Source organism: Lipotes vexillifer, unplaced genomic scaffold (genome assembly GCF_000442215.2).
Source record: "Lipotes vexillifer unplaced genomic scaffold, Lipotes_vexillifer_v1.1 scaffold559, whole genome shotgun sequence".
Classification (NCBI taxonomy): domain Eukaryota; kingdom Metazoa; phylum Chordata; class Mammalia; order Artiodactyla; family Lipotidae; genus Lipotes; species Lipotes vexillifer.
The window spans coordinates 523,762-547,104 of record NW_006781351.1 but is presented as its reverse complement, the minus strand read 5'-3'; the positions used below and the strand labels follow the sequence as shown (position 1 = coordinate 547,104).

The 23,343-nt window shown below is 38.0% G+C and overlaps 1 protein-coding gene across 1 annotated transcript in view; it reads left to right on the top strand.

The window, feature by feature from the left end:
• The first annotated feature begins 527 nt into the window (after nt 1-527).
• The window catches only part of PDE3A (phosphodiesterase 3A), a 311,664-nt gene continuing 288,848 nt past the window's right edge, over nt 528-23,343 (top strand). The window contains 1 exon segment of the mRNA XM_007454600.1: nt 528-1,463. Within this exon segment, the coding sequence (XP_007454662.1) occupies nt 528-1,463 (936 nt within the window).

Genomic DNA, 23,343 nt, shown 5'->3' with positions numbered 1-23,343 from the left:
GGAGGATCGGCCGAGGAGAAAGCAAGAGTGATAGAGAAAGAGCTGCAGGAAGGAAGAGAAGGGGGACCTCCATCTGCCGCGGGCCCCGCGCGCAGCAGCGGCCGGGATGGCCCCGAGCTCGCCCTGCGCCCCCGGCTCCAGCAGCTGCTGCGGACCCCGCGCGCAGGACGCCTCGGGCAATCTTTAAAACCCTGAAGCCCGAAGAGACCCCGGAGGACAGAAGTCGGGGGGTGGGGGTGGAGCGGAGAATTTTGCAAGCTTTTCCAAGAGAGAAAAAGAGGAAGTCTGATCGTTTCTGCCTGCGCTAGCTTTTCACTTGAAGGCTCCTCTCTGGAGCATCTAGCCTTCTCCAGGAGTTACTCGAAAGCTGAAACTTTCAGCGCTCGCGGGCCTGGGAGAAGGAGGGATTCCAAGGGTGGGACTGGGAGGCGAGCGAGCGAGCGTGCGTGCGTGTCTGTGTCTCTCTGTGTGTGTGGCGGGGTGGGGGCGTCGGGGGGACCTCGGGGACTCCGCGAAGAGGGCGCACCATGGCCGTGCCGGGCGAGGCCGCCCGAGTCGGGGCCAAGCCCGGCCACGCAGAGGCGAGGCCGGCCCCCTCATCGCCCCGGGACCCGGGCTGCCGCGGCTGCTGGGGCGCCCTGGTGCTGCGGCTACTCCGGCGCTCGCAGAAACTTTCCTCGGCGCTGTGCGCGGGCTCCCTGTCCTTCCTGCTGGCGTTGCTGGTGAGGCTGGTCCGCGGGGAGATTGGCTGTGACCTGGAGCGGAGTGAGGAGGCGGCGGCGGCGGCGGCGGAGGAGGAGGAGGAGGAAGCGGCCCCCGGAGCAGAAGGGGGCGTCTTCCCAGGGCCTCGGGGAGGTGCTCCCGGGGGCGGCGCGCCGCTCGGCCCCTGGCTGCAGCCCTCGGCGCTGCTCTTCAGTCTCCTGTGTGCCTTCTTCTGGATGGGCTTGTACCTCCAGCGCGCCGGGGTGCGCCTGCCTCTGGCCGTCGCGCTGCTGGCCGCCTGCTGCGTGGGGGAAGCGCTCGTCCAGATTGGGCTGGGCGTCGGGGAGGATCACTTACTCTCGCTCCCCGCCGCGGGGGTGGTGCTCAGCTGCTTGGCCGCCACGACATGGCTGGTACTGAGGCTGAGGCTGGGCGTCCTCATGATCGCCTTGACTAGCGCGGTCAGGACCGTGGCCCTCATTTCCCTAGAGAGGTTCAAGGTCGCCTGGAGACCTTACCTGGCGTACTTGGCCGGAGTGCTGGGGATCCTCCTGGCCAGGTACGTGGAGCAAATCTTGCCACAGTCCACGGGGGCGGCTCCGAGGGAGCATTTGGGGTCCCAGCTGATCGCTGGGACCAAGGAAGAGATCCCGGTGTTTAAGAGGAGGAGGCGGTCCAGCTCCGTGGTGTCCGCCGAGATGTCGGGCTGCAGCAGCAAGTCCCATCGGAGGACCTCCCTGCCCTGCATCCCGAGGGAACAGGTAAGCGCTGGCAGCCCCTCTCACTCACCTCTCGGGAAAACTTGAAACCCCTGGGATCCGCCACAAAGTGGAGGGAATTCGAGCGCTGGGAACAGAAGGAAAGATAGCCCAGAAAACTGCTCTAACTTCAGACTTAGTTGGAAACTAGCGGGTTTTTCTCCCCCTCTCACACAGTATTTTATAACCTGAACAACAGGAACCCGAATAAGTAGTAAAACTAGATGAGCTTTGCGGGGTCTTCCACAGCTGGGCCAACTTTTTAGATCTGCTACACCTGCGTATGGCTTGCCCTCATGCTTTCCTCCTTTAGCAGAAATGTTCGAATTAAGTTTAATTATTGTTTTAAGCGATGGGTGATTTTTAAAACGAGGATTTTACTAGATTTCTTTCTGTTTCTTTTTATAAAATTTCTTTCTTCTAAAGGGACAGGTAAACGTTTATGGACGTCAGTAAAAATACTTTACAGTTAAAGCAAGGAATGCTTGAAGGTGAGGTGCTGATACGCATTCTCGTCTTGCAGTACGTTTTACTTGAAGAGACTGCGTTTGGTGGTGCCCAGTTTGTTTTTAAGTGTGATTTGGGGACATACATTATTACATGCTCATGTGTTTTGTATTATCATCATAAACTTCAATTTGGGGAACAATATGTCTGAACTTAAGAATTTGCCAGAATCATGGACTGCGCTGTTAGTATCAACTTCAGAAAACATATCTCTTGAGTTATCTACGTGCTTAAGTGAATATTTAGAAATTCAAATGGATTTATACAGGAAACATTAATTCAGGGGAGTAATTCTAAATTGCTGGTAATATCAATCTTTCAGGAAGGAGGAGGAAGAATCTAGAATTATGAGTGAAGTTATACCAAATAAAAGTTTAGTGAATTATGGGGACCAATTTCCTTATTATCATTAAGTGTTTTGAGACCATGGAGTATAGTTGCTATAAAGGGCATAAAAGAACAAATCCCAATTTTAAAAGCAGATTGTATCTGAGAAGAAGTACCTCAGTGTTTGCCTCTCTACTCCAAGCTGATTTGACACTTGGGGGTAGGGATGCCAGAGAGCTGGTTGTGTAGAGCAAGTGGAAATTTACACTTTTCCCATTTAAATTTATGCCTACCTGTGGTACTCTTAGGACTTTAGGGAGTGAGAGAGTATCCCAAGACATACTAAGCTTTTTCTTTTTAGGTTATTCTGTGGATAATCATTTTGGTGTTTCTAAGAAATAGCAGTCACCATATGGTGTGGTGGCCAGTTTGTTTCTGAAATGGAGTTGAATCCACAGAATGTGGTTGTTTGACATTATTTAGCAGAATGGATGACAGCATCATAGTCTCTGTGTTTATTTTAAAACAAATGTACTTATTTAGCTTTTCGTGTAGATAAGACAAATATTTCTTGGGTTTAGCTTACTCTAAGAGTGAAGTTAAAAATAGGCCACTGACTGATACTAAGTTTTGGTAGAAATCTGGAAATCACCAGAATAAAGTAAGCTGTCTACTTAAGGGTAAACCAATTAGGGGAAAAAAACATTTTAATTTCTTTTTAAAGTCACCTAGGGAATGTCTTTTAAATGAAAACACTGCTAGTTTAAATATTTTTTGAACACGCTTTGCTTTAACTTATAAGGAAATGTGATCTGATCATTGCAAAATTTAACCTAAATTTCTAAGTCAAATCTGTGATTTAAGCATAAATAACTTGACTCCAAATTAATATCGTTTAGCCTCTGAAATTAAATTTCTGAAATTTCATAATAACATTGAGAAGTTAAGGAGTTAAGGGTGGATTTAAGATAAGAGGTTGTTTAGGGGAATTAACCAGCAGCGTTAATTAACCTGTAGATTTTTATTGGTTTTCTCTGGTTTGAATTGATAAATGGAGGATTTGAATAATCTGCAGACTTATAAGGAAATAACTGAGCTTTGCATTTTTACGTGTTTTGCTGATGACTTCTGTTGAAAATGTATATTTGTGATCTATTTTGGTCAGTTTTCTTGGCTGCTATTTTTTTAAAGCCTGTGTTTATGAAGACTCTTCTAAAGTGAGAGACTATCTCTTATGGTTGATGGAAAAACAAGGTTACATTTAGCAGAAATTTATTTACTGGAAGTTTTAATGAGGGCATGGGTGAGTGTGTACGTGTTAAGGCTAGTTTTTATATATGACCCATTTAAGTTGTTGCTGAGCATAATTGTTGGGGGTGGGTGGGAACTAATATGCACTAGGATCTTATAAGACGGCAATATCTCATACGTTAGCCTGTGTGAAAAGTTCAGGAGCTATATAGTAATTGGCTTATCTGTTTTATCACAAGGAAACAAATTTCTCATTAAGGGTGCAAAGTGTACCACGGTCGTCCGCATGCTTTATGAAGTCAAGAATCAAAATAATTATAAAACACATGTGTAACACTGGCCTGAATGCTACCTGATTAGGAGTTCTTTTCTGAAGGAACGTCTACTCTTAAGACAATCCGCAGGCAACAAGTGAATTTTAAGTAGAGGTGTGAGGACATAAAACACAGGCTGGCAGAGGCCTCTTGAGAATTTGTTTGGACCTTGCTCATTATGAGGTTTAAAGGTGAGAGAATTCCAGCCTTTTCTTTTCCAGATGAATGATAGTGGCCACTTGCTTGGGAGCTCTCTCTCTGCAATGACTCAATTCTAAAAGGTCAAGGAGAATAGATGATAAAATTTTCATAAGGCAAAACCAAATGACAGATGGATTTCTGCCCCTCCCCTCCTCCCTCCCTCACTCCCTTTCTCCCTTCCCCAACCATACTGAAGACAGTAGATCAGCTATTGCATATAGAATTGAGTTTTGCAGCATTGATCATAAAGATGGCTTCAACCAAAGAAAGGAGACGTAGATCTAGTCTTCAGTCCCAGAATTAATGGGACATGGGGTGTATCTGTGAGATGCAAGTGAAGGTATCTACTTCAGGAAAGAACAAAGTTGGTAACATTTGCATGGCTTTTAGTTCAATGCTATCAGCCCAGTATCCTCAAGATTTTGTAGAACAGTAAGTCAAACTGTACTATTTTGGTTAAGAAGGCAGATGGTTCCATTAAGGTGTATGTATCTTTCCTGAGCAGATGTTCAAATCCCTGAGCAGGTATCACTGTGCCCTCTGAACTCTAAGGTCCTTAGAATTTCTTGAATTATTAGATATTATGCATGATTAATAAATATGTTAGTTTTAAACATAAAATTTTAATTTAGCAATTTTTAACACTTGGAAATTGTATTTGAAGGGATGTCTCTCTATTCTCCTTATACATCAAAGAATGCAATTGGCCAGACATTCCCCTCTAATTACTGGGACCACCATGCACATTGATTTAAGAAAGATTCCAAACCAATGCCATTTTATTTTAGTTACATATTAAGAAGAATTTAATATCTTTGCCTATGGTTTCACATAAAATAAACACAAGCCGTACGCCTCTCACTGTTAATGCAGTTTTACCACTTCGTGACAAAATTCTTTGTGATGGGTACAGTATCAGTCAGAAATGTACAGCTATATACTTCACATTGTGTAATTAAAAATCAAAAGAGTTTCCCAGACATAAGTCCTTACAGCTCTCAATTAAACATCTTTAGCAGATTTTTGTAGGAATGTAGTAGTTTTTGCGAGAGTCTAGTGGTTGGTTATCAAAAGTAGAATCAAGTTTTTCATCAGTGATGTAAGAAAGGTATTTTCAAGCAAAAAAGCCAAAAACAAAACAAAAGTAGTAGAATATAGTAGTAGGTGTAGTTTTCAATGGTAGGCATATGGTAGGCCTTCTTACATCATTGGTAAAAAGTATAACTTACTTGCATTTACAGTATAGATTGCTTCTGAAAATACAGAATGTATTGTCCTTTAAACTCCTAAATACATTTCAGGATAATATAACATTTCTCAAATTGAATAAGTTTCCAAAACGGCCATGGGTTTTTAATTCAATTGTACCTTCTATCACATTTCAGGAGTATAACTCTGCTCATGGCTATACAAAGAACAATATTGATTATTTATGACCTGCTGACAGAATTAAAATTAATTAATGCCCATTTGTGAAAACCCTAAAAAGGAAAAACAAGATTTTCTCATCCCTTGGGAAGGGTGAGGGAAAAGAATTTTTTGGTGTGTAGGGACAAAATTGTGATTTTACTTTGTGAATATAGACATTTAAGGCATACTGAAAAACTGTTTTGACAGAAAGAGTTAGTGAATCTATATAAATTTACAGAGGTTGGAAGGAGGCAAACAGTAATTTTACTCTTTCTGTATTGAGCCTAAAGTGTAAAAAAGTTAAAACTGTAGAACTGAAAGAAATGCTGTGTATGCTGGGCTGTCATGTTAATTAAATAAACAACCAGAACAGTGACTCTGTGTATGAAATACATTTTGAAAAGCCTGGAGGGGAGGGGTGCAGGCAGGCAAGGGTGAGTGACACTGGCATGAAAAAACATTCATTATATCTGTAGTGACATTTGTGTGAATTTGTTGTAGTCTGTTAGGAAATACAGCTCTGAGAAGAATCTCTTCAGGACTCTAGGTGAATAAAGGCCTCACCAGATTTAATTTCACTTCCCTTTTCAATAAGTTCTCATTTATTATGTTGAAGTAGGATGTTTATGAGCCTCAAAATTAGAAATATGCCTATATATTACATTTTAAGATTTTCAATTAATATGGTTTGTGCCAGTAACAGCCCAGTAGAGTCTGTGTAGACTTCCTTGAAAACTTGGCGTATTTAATCTAGCAAAAGAATGAGTTTATTTGGGGTTTAGGGGTGGGAGTTGGATTTTTCAGAAAACCTTTTTTGCATGGGGTAAGTTTCTTGAGCTTTGCGAAATTAGACATAATCCTGCGTGTTTCTGGTGAATTGTTTTCATTGGCCATGTGTCTCCTATTCCATGGAATCTCCGCCTCCCTTTTCTCTTCTGAGTGTGATATTTATAATTGTGTCTTGAAAAAAAAAGCCTCAAATATATTACATTGAAAACTCAATTTGCATTTATTTTCTACATTCATGTTTTCAGCGAAGCTCTATCAAATAATTCAGAATGAGCCAGAAGAGTCAGACACCTCCATATTCTTGCACCTAAATCTGTGCTCTGTTAATATTCAAATGACCGTTAGTTCCTTTACATAGAAATTTAAATCCTTGTAGGAATTACCTATCAGTATATACTTTTACTATTGGTAGTATTTTTCAAAGGACTCCTTTTTGTTTGTTTTTGTTTTCCGTAAGGCTTTCCTGGGGAATGGTCTTAACTTTGCTCTTGAGAATGTGCGTTTGCACTGTTGTCAACGTAAGATACACAGGTTTGATCTCTGGGGGGAAAAATCTTAAAGATATGCAGAAGTTGTAGTTCAGAGAAAGATCTGTCAGATAGCAGTTGTTGAAAATATTACGTGTTCACCCCAAATGTACACTATTTTAAAAGATGCTATCCTTAGCTAATGTTATTCATAAAAGTTTTTGGTCAGTGAACCTATAAAAAGTCATATCAACATATTTTTGTCTATGTGTTAAGCCTTGTGCTAGAAAGCATACAAATTGCGCACAGGTATGATGTAGCACCTTAGCTCTGCAGAGCTTAGAACCTAGTTAGGGTAATGAGACATCAACATAGGAAAAGGGGAAATCACAGTAAAATATCTAAATGACCTCTTAGATAATCGTTGAAGGAATGCATACAGTAGCTTAGAGCAGGTTTTAAATCTAGATCCAGAACTGTTCATCGCTTCTGTGAAATTTTATGTAAAACTTCATCTGTTCATTTTTCTGGGGAAAATGTTGATATTTTCACAGATTTTCAGAAGGTCCTCAATACATAATGGTTAAATATAAATGTTTTATTTACATTTTGAGCAGGTTTAGGTTTTGAAGACAAGGGAGAATTGTTTCTTTGAAGTGGAAATTAATTTAGTATACACTAATAGGGCTTCTGAAATACAGGTAAAAATATGATAGGATTTAGGACATGTTATACCTCAAGGTACCGCAACGAGGGTTCTCCTATCCTGAGGTAGTCTATGGCTGTAAGGAACTTGTTGTAATGCGATCTTAAAATGCTTAATTCTGTGCAGGCTGTAGTTAGGAGACTAGAATTAGTCTGATTTTAGAGAAAAGGAAACTGAGGGTGAGTCCGTTAAAAGTTTGTGGCAGCCTGCGGCAAAATGTTGGCTTTTATCCAATTATCTCTTGGACTTGAATCTGCCACTGGGGGAACAGAGTAGGAAAGGAGTAAGGCAGATCATTTTAAGCCTACATTTCATTTGTAATTTTCAACTCTAAGTTCTCATTCAGAATTAGAAGATTGAGTAAAACCCATTTAGAGGACACATATCACAAAACTCTTTCGAGCCCTTACAGTGAATTTTCTGGTCACCTACCAGGCAGCCTTTAGAATGTGTTAATCAGGACTTTGTCCCAGAAATGAATGCCAATTGCATTGCAGAGTCCTACTTTGTAGACTCTTTATCTCATCAAAGAAGAGTGTGTGATGGTGGTGTAAATTTGATTTTGGTTTTCATTTTAGTTTTTCAATAAATTGATTTAAAAATGTTCAGGATTTCAGACTTCAGTTTGAAAAGTCATCTGCACATGGGTAAAGCATTTCTTTGTTAGCAAAAACAGCTGGTGGTTTTTGTTCACCTAAATTATTTTGCATGGTTTCTGTAGGAGTCTGTTAAAATGTAAGTAAATAGGATGTACTATTAGAGGAAGTCACGAAGAACATTACCATTTAGAAGACGGAAAGCTATTTGGAAAAGTCACAAACGAAACAGCTTCTGTCTGTTTGATTTGATTAGAGCTGTCATTTATTATTGAGGAATCTGAATGATTATTACAGATTTTAAGTGTTGCCAGTCCTGCTAAGATAGTGATGAAGTTACTTACATGTACTCATGTTTTTTCATCCTAAGAATATGAATAGTTATAAGAGCACATGATGTCCGTTGGTGTGTGTGTACGTGTATGTGCAAGACTTTTTCCTCTGCCAGGAAATTGCTTTGGTTGCATCAATTTAGTGGAGAAACAGTGTCACCCAGTGGCTTTGATGAAAACAGTCCTGTAAACATTATAGATAAGCGCTGTCCAATAGAAATATAACAAAGTACTGAATTTTATATTTTCTAGTAGCCTTATAAAAAAGTAAAAAAAAAAACCAAACAGGTGAAATCCATGATAATACTGTTTAACTTAATCCATTATATCCTGTCAACAGAAAATCAACATAAAAAAGCAGGGTATTTTGCTTTCTGCTTTTTGTGCTAAAGTCTAAATATGTGGTGTGTGTTTTCCACTTACAGCACATCTCAATCTGGTGCAGCCACATTTCAAGTACTTGGTAGACACATGTGGCTAATGGCTACCTTTTGGGACATTTTTAAAGAGGTGAAGTACTTGAATACTAATGTCACCTCTTCTGTTATAATGGAAAATCCATGTAGATTTAATGATATCACTTAATATACAACTGTTCACATTTGTATGTAGTCTTGATAGCGCATTTTTGTACCACTTACCACTCTAATAGTTGGCACGTCAGCCTGTTTTCCCTCTTTTCTTCATTTCTCATTATTGCACATATTTTAAAATATGTTGATTTTAATTGAAGCGGGAGTTTAACAGAGCCCTTAAATAAGGAAGCTTTTTGTTAACTTGATTTGTAACACAGAATCAGGATTTCCAGCTAATTATGAATTTGCTTTTCGAAGTGTAATTAGTTAACAGGGATGGCTTATATATACAGTGTGAACACGTGATCAGCCTTGTTCATGGTGATTAGTCTGTAACTGGGTTATCTAATGTCTCTTTAGAAATGAAAGTGCTTATGTTTGTAATGCAGGTCGTTATCTTGGCAACTTAGGAAACTAAAGCCGCAAACTGGCTAGTAGCTTTAATGGATGAAAATTCTAACAGTGTCTGTAAAGGGCTGATGATTCTTCACTATTGCTTATGTAAACACCACTCTCATGGATATACAAAAGGAAAATGCTTCCATTTTGTGTATAGAGAGGACTGGAGATTTTGATAGTGTGGAATTTCTAAACTAGGAATTGAGATTAGGTGGCTTTTGAAGCTCTGTGTGATTTCAAACTGCCGGGTAAACTCAAAAAAATGTACAGATGGAAAAGAAGAACTTTTAAATGTCACCTTCCTTCCATCTCCTTTCCCCAAGCTCTAGGAATTCATAACTGTCGCCTTAGTTCCAATATTGCATCGAGAAGTGATGAGAAAACAATTTTTAAATATAGCGTGTTCCTTTATATACACAGATGTATAGAATTATTTTTTAAAGTATGCATTTATTTTGCATATATTGGTTTATATCTGTGTGAGGTTTATCATGACTTTTGATTTATAAATCAAAACTTATAAATGACTTTATGATGACTTTTCATTCATAAATTTCTCCCTTTTAAAGCAAGATCTATTATTTATCTTTGCATTAGAGAATAAAAATAGTGAGATACATAGGTTTTTACATATCGCTTAGGAAATAATCTAGAAAGAGCAAAGGTAATAGAATCTAGATATACAAAGAAGCACATTTGTCTGAAATGAAATAATGTGGACTCAATCTCACTCCTGGTGAAGCTGGATTAATTTAGATTTCTTGAAGTAGCTAGCTGGAGAATAAAATGCCACAGTAATCATAACTGTTACTTGAAAGAGTTTGTATTTGAAATTAACTAGTCATTTGCCCTGGCTGATTTTGAAATTGCTTTAAATTAATGTAGAGGTTGGTCTTGTAATTTTGGTTTTGGCCTGTCTTCTCTTCTGACAATGTACTGTATGTGTGTGTATGTATATTTTTTTTCCCAAGAAATGCATTTTATTTCATGGTTTTTTTTAGCATAATAGATTCTTCTCAGTCAGAGTGTGTTTAAAAATTTAAGGAATGCCTTTCTATCCCCTACACCCCACAGTACCTTGTCAGAATATTGAAATAATTTTATGCAAGAAGCTTGTGGTTTTGATTTAATAGGATTTTAATAGAAATTTTCCACCTTCTGAAGTAAGTTGAAATAACTGAATATTTATGCTATGTCTGTGGCAGGTGTTTCCTCCTCTTCAGGTATAATCCACTTAAATAAACCTAATGGAAGTTTGAAGTCAGAGCAGTATTATTTGGGGGGGGGGGATGTTTTATTTTGTGGTGACTCCTGTGAAGTCAGCCTCCTTTGGACATTGTTAAACTAGCTTGAGCACAGAGGAAGGAAATCGTTCTTAGTTTTAAACTAAGTATTTTAGAGGATGGAATTAATAGGTCCGCTTAGGAAATGGTCTTCAGGAGGCAGTGCTACTCCTTGTGATATGAAACATCCCCTTGTTTGGGAATTAGTATTTTGGGGTCCTGACTCAGCAGCAGTCTCCCAGGAAGTTGGGAGAGGCACCCTGAGTTGCCTAGGCTTCCTTGAACATTTGCTTTATAGGCTCAAGAACTGAAGAAGTCAGATTCACATCACAACGGTTCTCATTATAAAAGGAATCAACATTTTTGGCCTCCTTGTGTCAGCCATAAGTATTTGCTTTAGAAAATTTCAGCCCAGTGCCTTGCTTGCCATAGGCGCTAACTGGCGGAATAAATGGATAGAAAAGAAAGAAATGATTTTAATCTGAAATATTTATCCCCCTAATCTCCTGAGACTGAGCTAGTGATTAAACCCATTGAAGTAAACTTCTATAGAGAGAAGAAAAGAAATAGCCTATTCACTAGTCTGTGAACTTACATTTTTAATGTTTGTACTTTTATTACTTTAAAAATATTCTCTGCCATGTGTCAGATGAGGGGCTGAATTTGCCTGTGCCTTTCATGGTAGGAAATCCCACGTTCAGCATGAGTCCTAGATATTTATTTTTAGCTCACTTCCAACTGAAAATAACCAAAGCCACCACCAAGATCACTGTGGTGTGAACTTTAGAAAGGTCTCTGAAATTAGGGTACATTTTTCAGAAAAATAAAAATTCAAGTCTTTTTCATGTGCAACTAATACATTAATTGAGAAAGAATCAACTTTGACGTTATTTGTTCTGCCACTTTCCACAAAGTGTTGGCAGGTGTTCAGCTACACCTTTTTACAGTCGGTCTGTATGCTTATTAGAGGTTCTTATTCAATCGCTGCATTTTCTGAAAAGTCTAATGTAAAGTAAATACTATCTCTTTTTTTAATCTTTTAGTTGTGCTCAGTTACAAAATATAATTTGAGCCTGTTGCGTCCAGAGATGACTTTGTGAAATTAGCTTATTTCAAATGTCATCCAATTGTAGCGCTAGTCCAATTTTGCTGAATAATCTAGGAGTTTGGTAGCATATTTCAGAGTCCAGAGGAATTTAAAAATCAACAGTTCACAAGGTTTTATTGAAATGACAGGTTTTAGTTTATCTAGTCAATTTTTTTTTTTTTGGTTCATCTAGTTTTTAATAGAACTTGACTTGTTAAAATAGAAAGTTTTAAGTCAAATAAGAATATTTTGTTGCTGTAGTTATAATTCTTACTAGAGATATTGTCATCTCCTCTCACTGAAATCAGACATTTCTCTTCTGAGTATGTTAGGCAGATTATCCTGCCTTTAAATAAACTAGGAGTACAGTTTAGAAATAAAAGTTATTTCCAACTTTGTTTTCTGGGAATAAGTTTCTTTTGGTTTGTGGATGTCAAATGATATCATAGGTAGATCTTTTAGAAAGGCTGCCATTACTGAACACTTTGAGAGTTTGAGATATCTTTGAATATTATTATTTTTTAAAAAATCTGAATGTTTCTCCTTGAAAACATAAATTACAAACTGAGAATTTAGTTATAAATTAATTCATCTTTTGAAATAAGCAAGGTATATTCTTTTGGTAAAGGAGCCATTTCTAAATTTATTTGACATTTTTGTCAAATGTAAAATAAAATAAAAAAATTTAGGAGCAAAACCCTCTACTCTATTTTCATTTTGAGACAGGAAGCTAACTGTATGTCTTTACCATTTGAAGAGTGTCTGTTTTTCCTCTTAATGACTTGTTTTGGCTACATTGAAATTGTTTTTGCTAGATAAACAGGACCTAAATTATAGCACAGTTATTAAGGCAGTAGCCTCATTTTGTCCACTTCTCATTCCTTTTTACTTGAATAATAATGGGATTAGCTCTTGTTCACCCCTTCAGAGAATGACAGCGAGAGCTTTTAAATCTTTTCAGTGGAACTTCTGAAGCCATTAACTAGTCCTCAATGAAAAGTGTGAGAATTCGGTTGGGAATGTTGGATCCAGATATAACTGAACGCTGATTAAGTAAATTATCTAAAAAATAAAGTGGCATTCAGAAATGGAAACTGCCCACAATAAATAAGTGAAAGAAATGAATGCTAGTATTTTGCTTGTGCAGAAAGAAGACTAGATCAAAATCAAAAGAATTCCTCAGTTTAAAAAACATATATTTATTGTATGGTCTTTTGGGGGCATAATGTTGGTGCCCTTAAAATCTAGAACTCCTTATGATTTGGAAAGAGGAGACCCTGCGGGCGTCACTCCTGGACGCTGGGCAGGATGTCCAGCCATGCGTTGGCTTAGGATCTGTGCTTAGACCAAAAACACTTCGATCATTTTTCAGAGGTCATAATGCTATTCCTGAACTTTCCTGACATTCATTACTTTCCAAGTCGTCGATTCTTACATTTTAGTTCTTTAGCACATTTATCACTTTGACTTATAACTGTACCGTTAGGGCAGTCCTGTGTGAACTTTTACCTCTTATGTGACCAGATTGATGAAAAATGCCAGCAAGTAAATATATCTTATTTAAGATCCACTCTCTCTATTTCACATTGATTCTTTGTTACCTTCTAAGTATTTCAATATGCCTGGATTCTTATCTTCTTTTTCCCTGGGACTAATTAATCTTATGTAATTATTATAATGCCATATTAATCAAACTCTTGTTTATGAATTCTAACAGTAAATGCCTCTGATTAGTAGATTTATAGACTTCCTTCAGATGCTTTCAGAATTTGTAGGAGATGGCCTGACCTCACCTACTTACCATTACACATTATCTGGCACTTTCTAAATAGAGCTGCTATATGTCTTCAATGCTATAGTTCTCCAATTTTAGTGTGAATAAAAGTGATCTGGGAAGCCTATTAAAATGCAAATTCCTAGGTCCTAAGGTCAGATACTCTGATTTAGTTATGTGTAGAGCAGGGTCCAGAAATCGAGTTTTAGAGCATTTTGGTTGCCTCAGTGAAGAAACACAGGACTATAAACTTCTGTCTACTAAAACTAGACAGAAAGTTGGGACTTATGCAGTCTGATTAAGCAAATAGTTAAAAAGTACTTGGCTTGGTATCATGGGGAAAACTTATTTATTTATGTAAACACACACGTATACGTACGTACGTAGACACACAGATTATAGTTAACCTATGACATTCATAAAATGTTCATTTTGATTTCCCCATTGAGGATACCTCAGAGAAGTTATTCGACACTCTGCAGATCAATTTCTTCTTCTGTGAGAAAGGAGTAACAATTTCTTCACTTATCTCATATGCTGTTACAAAGCTGAAATAAAAATATATTGCCCTACAAATGTTAAGTAGAAAGAGTATATGCACTTGACAGAGACAGGCTGAGGCTTTATAATGTAAAGTTCCTTCAACTTTCTGAACTTGAATAATCCTATCTGTAACATAGGAATACTACAGCCTACTTCTTAAGGTGTGAAGATTAAATTTATAGAAATAATGGACATTGGTTCTTGTCAAACATTCCCCCCGCCTCGTGACTGAACAAGAATATTCCTACCCATTAGGGCCATGTCATTGAAGGCTGTTGGTAAATGTCAGAAAGTATAATGCAAAACAATGCAAACAATTTTGCATTTGATAAAAAAAGAGACTTGCAGGTCTACAAAAGATGCAGGTTTTCTTAAGTTAAATGATATTAGATGGTTGCTTAAATTATAGTTAAATTACAGAAGAGCCTGGAGATTCAGACAAGCTCACAATGGAAAAAGGAAGATTTGACAAAGATGGTGACAGGTGCTTCAGAAGAAAAAGATGTGAAGTGACAACGGATGAAGGGGGATATTTAGGAAAATTGATGGATTTGAACATGTTTGTCAAAATAGCTGACGGCTCCTTTGAGTCAGTTGTGCAATCATGTATCATATAACCCCATCGGCACCTTGATTTGTGCTCTTGCTGCCATTATACGCCATATTTTGTTCTGAGAAACAAAGTTATTTCTCAAAATTTTTAGCTTAAGTTTTTGTGGTGACATTCTAGTCATACCCTTCTTTTTTGCTCGTTACTTGCCAATGAGACCATTATTCTCAAATAATAGGGACTTCCTGCTTATAATCTGTGGAAAGCAGCTAGTTCAGTGCTAGTTCAGCAGTGGCCCTCAGTGAGTGTTGATTTCACCACGTTAGAATATTCCTGTAGCTACTCGCTCTTTTTACCAGCTTCCACAGGGCCTCAACACTTAGACCACTTTTCTTCCAGATTTTCCCACCCATTGAATGATTTTTGAGTCTTGAGTGAGGTGGTTGTTTTGGATTGACCTCCACAGGAGCAGGAATCCTGTATCATCTCACTCTACCACCATTGGTTTCAATTTAGAAATTCTGCTTGGGGTAATCATGGTATTCTCCAACTTGATCAAAGGAAGTTTTTTGGTTTTCACTTCTGTGATACAGGAGATGTCAGAAAGGTGATGAGGAGGGCCAGTAGATCAATAGGCTGTGGAGGTAATTGCAAGACTGGTGCTCCAAGCAGAATGGGAAGCCATTCATTGAAGGGTTAAGTGAAGAAGGGATGTGATCAAACTTACATTCAGTAGGATCTCTCAAGCAATCTTTGCTGAGTGAAAATAGGTGGTAGGATGGAAGAAGGGAGATCAGTTAGAAGACTATTGAAGTAATCCAAGGAGGATTGGGAATGATACCAGGAGGTAGTGTTAGAGAGAAGATTGTAAATATCTATTGAAGGCAATGCCACCAAGATTGGCGTTGACTGGCTGATCTCCTGGAAGGTAGGGAGAGAGTTCCTTTAATGTTTCCTCTTTTATTTAGGGGCCTAATATTAAGCATTTCTTGCTTTAAAAAAAATCTGATTGGGTTGACCTTTTTTTTTTTCTTCTTTTCAATTTTACCTTCTGTCTTTGCCTTTCAGAGGATGTTCAAATTGTGAGCGTTTCCAGAAAACCATCAGATCTCCTTATGTTGAAACTCTAATCAAGTATCTTAAACTCTGCATAAAGTATTAGTTTGCTGGGTTTTATAACATTTGGTCTGATAAAACTTAGTTTTGAAATTTTATTCTTATATAAATATCTTTTAAATTTTAAAATAAACTTGAATAAAATATAATTTTAACACATTTAAGTGTCATCCTCACGTTCTCTCTTTTAAACAGATACCCTTATAACTCATGCTATAATATCCTAAGGTTTAATATGGCAAACAATTAGACCTTTCAGAGAAAATGCAAGGCTTTCTCTTTTTATTAGTCTTTCAGTAGTCTGACAAATCCCATTTTTATCTAAAGCCCTGTTGCTAGTATTTCCCAGACCTTCCTATAGAGGAAATGCTTCTATTTTGTTTTCGTATTAACTCAGACCATTTGTCAACCTACAGAGCACTTCAGTGATAGGTGCTATATAAATATTTAAATTACGATAGCTTGATTGCACTGTAACTTTTCAGAGTTTGCTTAACTCTACATTGTGGCTAGTATTTGATTATGAAATATTTTCCATGCTGCTTGGAAGCCACAAAAGATAAGGAATTTTCAAGCCTGTAAAATGAAGAGTTTTTAATTACATGAGAAAATATTTTGATGAATGGAGAGGGAAATCGGGAAATAAAATGGAGTATATGGCTTGCTTTCACCTCAACAATCAAATGCATAGCAGAAAGGAAAGCAGTCAAAGTGTTTCTTCTTGTTTGGATGAGGGTATCGTGGGTGATTTTTGTTTATTTTTCTATTCTGTAGAGTCTACGTTTTCAACCCTGCATACTTTTATATAATCAGAAAAACAAAACTTTATAAAGAAATGTAGTCATTTGACATTGTTCCCCTGCGTACGTTCACAGAGTGCTTTGAGGGCCACTTACCCAGTACTAGTTGTTGGACTTGCAGACATGGAAATAGGAACTCCAGGTGGTTTTATGATTATGAATGGTAATGTGATGTTCAGTACTGGGTAAAACATGTTCAGAAGTAGAGTCCATGTGCATTCCCAGTTCTTCACCCAGGTGGCTGGAAAGGTGTAAGTTTCTTATAAGATTGGAGGCTCAGTTGGTATGTGATCCTGAAAAATGTGTCCCTGTAATTATAGATTGGCATACACACAATTTTTGCAACTTTACCTGAAAGTAAGGTTTTATGAAAAAATACACACACATGTGTGCTGAAATATGTACACATGTACTGAAACATGCTTCAATTTTTACAAAGGATTTTGGGCCTATTTTTGTTTAAAAAGTGGAAACAAAACTAATCATGACTGTGATATGTTGAGATGAACATGAAAATGAATTGGGTCCTCTAAGGAGGGAAAATTTTTTTTTTTAATTAATTAATTAATCTATTTGTGGCTGCCTTGGGTCTTTGTTGCTGCCCTCGGGCTTTTCTCTAGTTGCGGTGAGCGGGGGCTACACTTCGTTGCGGTGCGCAGGCTTCTCATTATGGTGGCTTCTCTTGTTGTCCCCTGCATTGGCAGGCGGATTCTTAACCACTGCGCCACCAGGGAAGCCCAAGGAGGGGAAATTCTTTATAAAACATATATAAGCAGAGTATTGAGCCTACCTTGCTGATTATTAGACCAGTAAAGTTGCAAATAAAAACCAACTTCATAATGATTGTTTTTCAAAGTAATAAACATTAAAAAAAATTTTTTTTGGCTTGAAAGAAGTCTGTGTGCCAAAATACTTGTTAATACATAGTATGATTTTTCTAATAGTTTATGCATAGTCTATAAATAAAATATAAATAAAATATAAGCATTTTAATTTTAGGATAGTTTAAAATTTTATCCATAATTCATATGCAGACATATAATGAGTTGCTTCTGTATTTTGCTTTTTCTGCATCTGAGCTACTCTGTGTATAATGTTGATTAATTTCAGTCTTGCTTGTCAGGATTTGTTGATTATTCTTTGCATTTCCTGTCTAAGACTGAGGAACTTTGTTCCATTTGTTTTTGCTTGTTTAAATAAATAAATAGGAAAAGAAAGCAGTGTGTAACAAATCACAAATCACTTCCACATCTAGGATTATTAACATGGCTTCTCGTTTGAAGAACTGTACATTTCTGTGGAAATAAATTTGAGAATATCAAACAGTTTCTATAATTACCTAAAAAAATAAAGAGACTGTGGGTCTCACTTAACCCCTCCAAAAAAAAAAGTTTTCAGAAATAAATATGATAGAATCAGAGAAAGTAGTTAAACAGAACAAAATAACCTTTACTCAAGCATTGTACCCTGTCTTTACTGTTCTATCCAAAGAGAGTTAGCAGATTAGCACTAGCAGATTCTGTTTGAGATGGTTGAGTTAAGGTGACAGAGACTGGTAGGCATTTCTCTGCTGAGTGTTTGTGGGTTGGTGGATGCTGGCGGGGCAGGGGCTGAGGTGGGACTGTGGAGAGGGGGTTTGGCACTGAAGTTTGCATTTCGCTGCAGTTCATCTCTCAGCCTTGCAGGCCAGAGATGCACTTTTCCCATAGAACCAGGGGTTATCAATTGCTGAGAAACACTAATAATAAAACTGTAACTCATCAATCAGAATGTCAGGTTATTCATTTACACTGGGGAACTTAGCTCCAAGGAAGACCAGAGTGCCAATAGTTACTGGTAAATGCTTCTTGTTCCTAGTGGGAAGGTCACCTTTAGCATGGTATTTCCTAGGACGGGACTGCGGATCTCTGGTTTATGAGAATTCCCCTTGGAAACATTACACTGTTCATGTTTTTTATTCGAGAAAGTTTGAAGAGTGCCCATAACATGCTGAAGAGGGTGGGATTATTGGGGGGAGGGTTCAGAAGGGACTGCCCTTGCATCCCCTCCCTGAGCTTATAATAAAGATACTACACTAACAGATGATTCCAGCGGCAAGTGATAAATGCTTTAAAATACAGAAAGTCCTGAGAACTTTGCCCTCCAGAGAGGTCATAGCTAAATTTATTGCTCAAATACCATCACCCCCTTCACATGGATTTCTGGTAATATTCTGTCTTCCTTTTCTTCCTGACTTCTCTTTTTTCATGTGTTTATGTTGATAGTAAGCTAACTATAATGAACTTTAGTACAATATAAAAAATATATCTAGAAAAGAAAATAAGAATGGATCTTTAAAAGAGTGTTTTGCTATCTTTCTCCTGTGGGTGTGACTTCCAGAGGGAAGGAGGGAGGGATAGGATAAAGCCTGTTTTGGAGCTGGATGCCAGGTGTGGAGCAATGTTGTGTTCTGGAAACAACACGTGGAACAGATAGCCTAGCCTTTGTGGTGGGAAGAGGGAAGGGGGTGGTGGGACATTTTTAAGAGATAAGACAGACAAGGTTGGGCATGGGGAATGAAAAACGGAAATGTCTTCAGAATTAGGCTGCGGAAGATGAACATTATTTGTCGGCACCGAAAGTTGTTAAAAGGGTTTTAGCCAGAGACTACTGTGAACAGATTAAACATGATTTTGATAACTGTGGATCAGATGGGGGCAAACTGGACACAGGAGACATTTCAAAGGCTGTTGGAAAAGCCCTGGTTACAGACGTTGAAGATTTCTTAGGACAGTGGTGGTGGAAAGGAAAAGTGATTGAAGAGAAAATGAAGAGCTGTAATCGGCAGGATTAGTCAGTGACTGATGGTGGCAGGTGTGAACAAAGGGCATGAACAGTCCTTAACATTGTGAATCCAGGAAACTGGTAAGACTGTGAATGCTGTTCTTTTTTTTTTTAAATTTTTTGGAGCATAGTTGATTTACAGTGTTAGGTTAGTTTCAGGTGTACAGCAAAGTGAATCAGTTTTATATATATGTAGTCTCCACTCTTTTTCAGATTCTTTTCCCATATAGGTTATTACAGAATATTGAGTAGAGTTCCCTGTGCTATATAGTAGGTCCTTATTATCTATTTTATATATAGTGTGTATATGTTAATCCCAGTCTCCTAATTTATCACTTCCCCCCACGTTTCCCCTTTGGTAACCATAAATTTGATTTCGAGATATATGAGTCTGTTTCTGTTTTGTAAATAAGTTCATTTGTATCATTTTTTAAAATTAGATTCCACATATAAGTGATATCATATGATATTTGTCTTCCTCTGATTTACTTCACTTACTGTGATAATCTCTAGGTCCATCATGTTGCTGCAAATGGCATTATTTTCTTCTTTTTTGTGGCTGAGTAATATTCCATTGTTTATGTGTACAACATCTTCTTTATCCATTCCTCTGTTGATGGACATTTAGGTTGCTTCCATGTCCTGGCTATTGTAAATAGTGCTGCAATGAACATTGGGGTGCATGTATCTTTTTGGATTATGGTTTTCTCTGGCTATATGCCCAGGGGTGGGATTGCTGGATCATATGGTAGTTCTATATTTAGTTTTTTAAGGAACCTCCATACTGTTCTCCATAATGGCTGTACCAATTTACATTCCCACCAACAGTGCAGGAGGGTTCCCTTTTCTCCACACTCTCTCTAGCATTTATGGTTTGTAGATTTTTTTGATGATGGCCATTCTGACCGGTGTGAGGTGATACCTCATTGTAGTTTTGATTTGCATTTCTCTAATAACTAGTGATGTTGAGCATCTTTTCATGTGCTTTTTGGCCATCTATGTCTTCTTTGGAGAAATGTCTATTTAGATCTTCCACCCATTTTTTGATTAGGTTGTTTGTTTTTTTGATACTAAGCTGCATGAGTTGTTTGTATATTTTGGAGGTTAATCCCTTGTGGGTTCTTTGAGAGAAAAAGCATCAGAAGAGCAGTTTTTGTTTGTTTTAGGTTCTGAGTGAGGAAGGGTGGATGAAGTGTGGGTTTGATTTGGACATATTTGTGTGTGTTACTTTCACAACCTCATGTGATTTTTGTTTGCTTGAAGGCACCCAGTTTCATTCGTTCACAAAAATATTAGTATCAGAGTTAGATTTGCTCGCCATGTTCCCTTGCTCTGTATGTACATGGCTTTTTAGAATCAGAAGCCTCCTGTGTTCAGTCTACAACTGCAAACACAGAAAGGTTGTAGCCTTGGCCATTTTAATAAGCACAAAGGCTGTCACCCTATTTCAGATTAGACTTTAAATCGGGTCCTCAGTCTTTACAGGGCAGACAACTTTGTACTACTGGTGCTCATCTTACCAAGGAAATAGACCGATCAGAGTCAGTACAGACCGCAGCTTCTGGGTGACCCTCATGGGAGGGATTCATGGGAATCCCTGCCATGATAGACTGTCATAACCCCATCACATTTTAAAACTACAAGGGCAAGATTCTTTTCCTTGAAACAAGTGAATGCTGGATCATTATGACTAGTTAAAAATTATTTTGTCAGTTGAGACAATCTAGATAGTCTAGAGCAGTTAATCTTGTGAAATTATCAGGTTGGGTTCCACTTTGATGTTTTTCTTGGGTTATTCCAGATGCTTATAATGATTTGTTTTTATATATATATATATAAATGATTTGTCTCTGTATATAATATATAACATATATAATTTATACATTATATTTATATAATATATAATTGCATGTATGTAATTTATATATATATAATTAACATATGTAAGCATATATTTCTATTTAATATAATTTATATATAATTACACATACATAAATTAGGCTACACACTCTAGGTCAAGTTTCTATAACTGCAATGTGATTTCTAGTCTTTGCCCACTTGGTGGAGATTCCCGCCTGGTAAAATTTTCATCACTCCCAGTATTCTTCTAAACTTGTCCTTACATATCGTAGTGGGTTTTTGGAGGAATTCGTTTGCTTCTCTATGTGTTCCTTTTCCTAGAAAGCATTGCTGCTGTTACAGGGTTGGAGGGAAATTGAAGGTAGAGCCAAATTTATGAAATCCCTAACAAATGGTCCTCATTACGCTTTTGCTTAGTCACTACCCTGATGCGGAGCTAAGTTCCCTTCCATGCCATTTCACCTCTCCCTCCCTCCCCTCTGCTCCTCTCTTTTTGGAGAAGTCCAGAACCTTGTACAGTAGTTTAGATGTGGTCTAACTGGAACAAAGCAGAGTGTGACTGTCACCTTTTTGTACCAAAATAATTTATGCATCTTTTTTTTTTTTTTTGCAGCACATACTTGCCCAAACACCAGTCCTAAACCTAAACCTTATCAAAATGTGGGTGATCAGGAGGAAGCTGTGTGATTCTGTCACAGACCTACCTACACACCACTCATCTTGATAGGAAGACCCTTAACACATACTAAGACTGAACTTGGTTTTTTTGTCAGTAAAATAATCTATATATTTAATTTTTGGTCAGCTAAAACTTTGAAGACCATCACATGAGTTAACATGAGGCTCTATCTGTGTTGTATGTTTGATACTTTGAACCCTCTCCTCTTGTTTGATTCAGATGAAAACAAGGAAAAAAGCCAACATTTTTGCTGTGTTAAATATCTTTTGGTGATTTATGTATGGCTAGAATAGTGGAAAGTGGGAGGAAGAAACACTGTATGTAAAACTTGGTCAGGGCTTCCCTGGTGGCGCAGTGGTTGAGAGTCTGCCTGCTGATGGAGGGGACATGGGTTCGTGCCCTGGTCCGGGAAGATCCCACATGCCGCGGAGCGGCTGGGCCCGTGAGCCATGGCTGCTGAGCCTGCGCGTCCGGAGCCTGTGCTCTGCGACAGGAGAGGCCACACAGTGAGAGGCCCGCATACCGCAAAAACAAAACAAAACAAAACAAAACAAACTTGGTCAGTTTTTAGGGAATTAAGTAGTTCCACTTACCTACATGGTCTTCATTCAAAATAGATCTTTAACACAATAGAAATCTGAAGCAAGTTTAATAATGCCTAAGGTTCTCCTTAGTACAAAACCATAGCTAGAATCATTTTGATTGTATACCTGAAACTAACACAACATTGTAAATCAGTTATACTCCAATATAAAATAAAAATTTAAAAAAACTAACTTGTCTAGCTAAAAAAGGGAAAACAACACACATAGCTAGGAAAAGAACCAGTACGGCAATATGACATGGTTTTGTACATAATACTTAATACAAATATTAAAACAATTTGGCAGATTTATAACTATCACCCCATATAGGTCTAAAATATAGCTGGCAAAGGAAGGCTGGAGGTTTGATGCACCAAATTATGGGTGCTTTTGGAAATATTATCCACATCAGATGGTACTGTCAATGGTGAAATGAACTTTTCATCCTAGGCCTGCTCTTTGAGATGGCAGAAACAATGGCCCTTTTTCTTCTACAAAGGTGATTATCACAGGGTAGGTTTTTTCAGACTCTAACCTGCCCTTGTTTCTGATACATTCTCTCTAGGGAGAACTCCCCACATCCTGAATCAATGCTGTAGTGAGCCACAGTTACTGATGTGTGTGTCACATCCATCAGGTATGTTGAAGTGAGAAAAAAAAAAGTTTGCAAATCACAGCTCTATAGACTTAATCCAAGAAGAGCATGAACCTAATTTGTGGACCAAGTGAGCATTTACTTTCCTGTACAAAGCTCCTGTTAGGAGAGATTTAAATAAATATAGTTTAGAGGAAGGGCCTTTTTCAGGAGTTTCATTTGACATCAGTGAAATATTCTTGCAAGAGGCAATGTTTGCCTTGATTTTTACAGGTCATTTGGTTTTACTTTTGACTTTAATTACTGGTTTTCTAA